We start from the raw sequence: 1,231 nt of genomic DNA on the forward strand, positions 1-1,231 counted from the left end.
GGCTACTTTCCTACTGAATTTTTTCAACATACTGCAAGGGGTCTATTTAAAATGTGTATTAAGATGTTCTGTGTTGAATTAAACATCAAGAAAACCAAGATCATGGCAACCACACCCATTGATAACTGGCAAATAGGAGGAGAAAACATGGAGGCAGTGACAGACTTTATATTTCTAGGTGTGAAGATCACTGCAGATGCAGATTGCAGCCAGGAAATCAGAAGACGTCTACTTCTTGGGAGGAGAGCAATGGCAAACCTTGACAAAATAGTGAAGAGCAGAGACATCACACTGGCAACGAAGGTCCGCATAGTCAAAGCAATGGTATTCCCCATAGTAACCTATGGATGCGAGAGCTGGACCATAAGGAAGGCTGAGCGAAAGAAGATAGACACTTTTTTTTAACAGAATTATAACCAATTTTATTACATAAAATTTAAACTTCTGCCAAGTTTATTTTTCTGCAGTTTGCTCTTGCATGCTTCGAATGATGTCAGAATCACCTGGATCAATGATGGCCAATGTACATACTCTGTAGTATTTTCCACATGCTGTACCCATTTCAATATTGTTGCCACTATAGTGGTGTACACCAGTCTTGGCCAACATTGCATAGTACTCAATTTCTGATTTCCCCAAAGCAGGACAATTGTTGGCCAAGATGACCAGTTTGGCTTTGCCCTGCTGGATCATTTTCAGAGTCTGCTTGTATCCAAGTACATATTTACCACTTTTCATAACCAATTGAAGTCTAGAGTTTATGGACTCCAGGGACTTTTTCGTCTTCTTGGCGGCCACCATCTTGCCGGCTCACGTCGGCCTGGGCGTCACCAGAGGCGCCTTCAAGATGGCTGGGCAGCCGGAAGATAGACGCTTTTGAACTCTGGTGCTAGAGGAAAATCCTGACAGTGCCTTGGACCGCAAGAAGATCCAACCAGTCCATCCTCCAGGAAATAATGCCCAACTGCTCACTGGAAGGAAGGATATTAGAAGCAAAGATGAAGTATTTTGGCCACATCATGAGGAGACAGGAAAGCTTGGAAAAGATCACAATGCTGGGGAAAATGGAAGGAAAAAGGAAGAGAGGTCGACCAAGGGCAAGATGAATGGACGGTATCCTTGAAGTGACTGTCTCGACCTTGAAGGAACTGGGGGCGGTGACGGCCGACAGGGAGCTCTGGCCTGGACTGGTCCATGAGGGTCACGAAGAGTCGGAGACGACTAAACAACT

General features: G+C 44.8%; 1 protein-coding gene across 1 annotated transcript; it reads right to left on the reverse strand.

The window, feature by feature from the left end:
• Nucleotides 1-395: 395 nt before the first annotated feature.
• LOC100560716 (large ribosomal subunit protein eL30-like) lies at nucleotides 396-887 on the reverse strand. Its single transcript, XM_062961589.1, has one exon. It carries the CDS (start codon nucleotides 799-801, stop codon nucleotides 454-456), a length of 348 nt encoding a protein of 115 aa, XP_062817659.1. The 5' UTR covers nucleotides 802-887; the 3' UTR covers nucleotides 396-453.
• Nucleotides 888-1,231: the final 344 nt, after the last annotated feature.

The sequence above is a fragment of the Anolis carolinensis genome, unplaced genomic scaffold (assembly GCF_035594765.1).
Source record: "Anolis carolinensis isolate JA03-04 unplaced genomic scaffold, rAnoCar3.1.pri scaffold_9, whole genome shotgun sequence".
Classification (NCBI taxonomy): domain Eukaryota; kingdom Metazoa; phylum Chordata; class Lepidosauria; order Squamata; family Dactyloidae; genus Anolis; species Anolis carolinensis.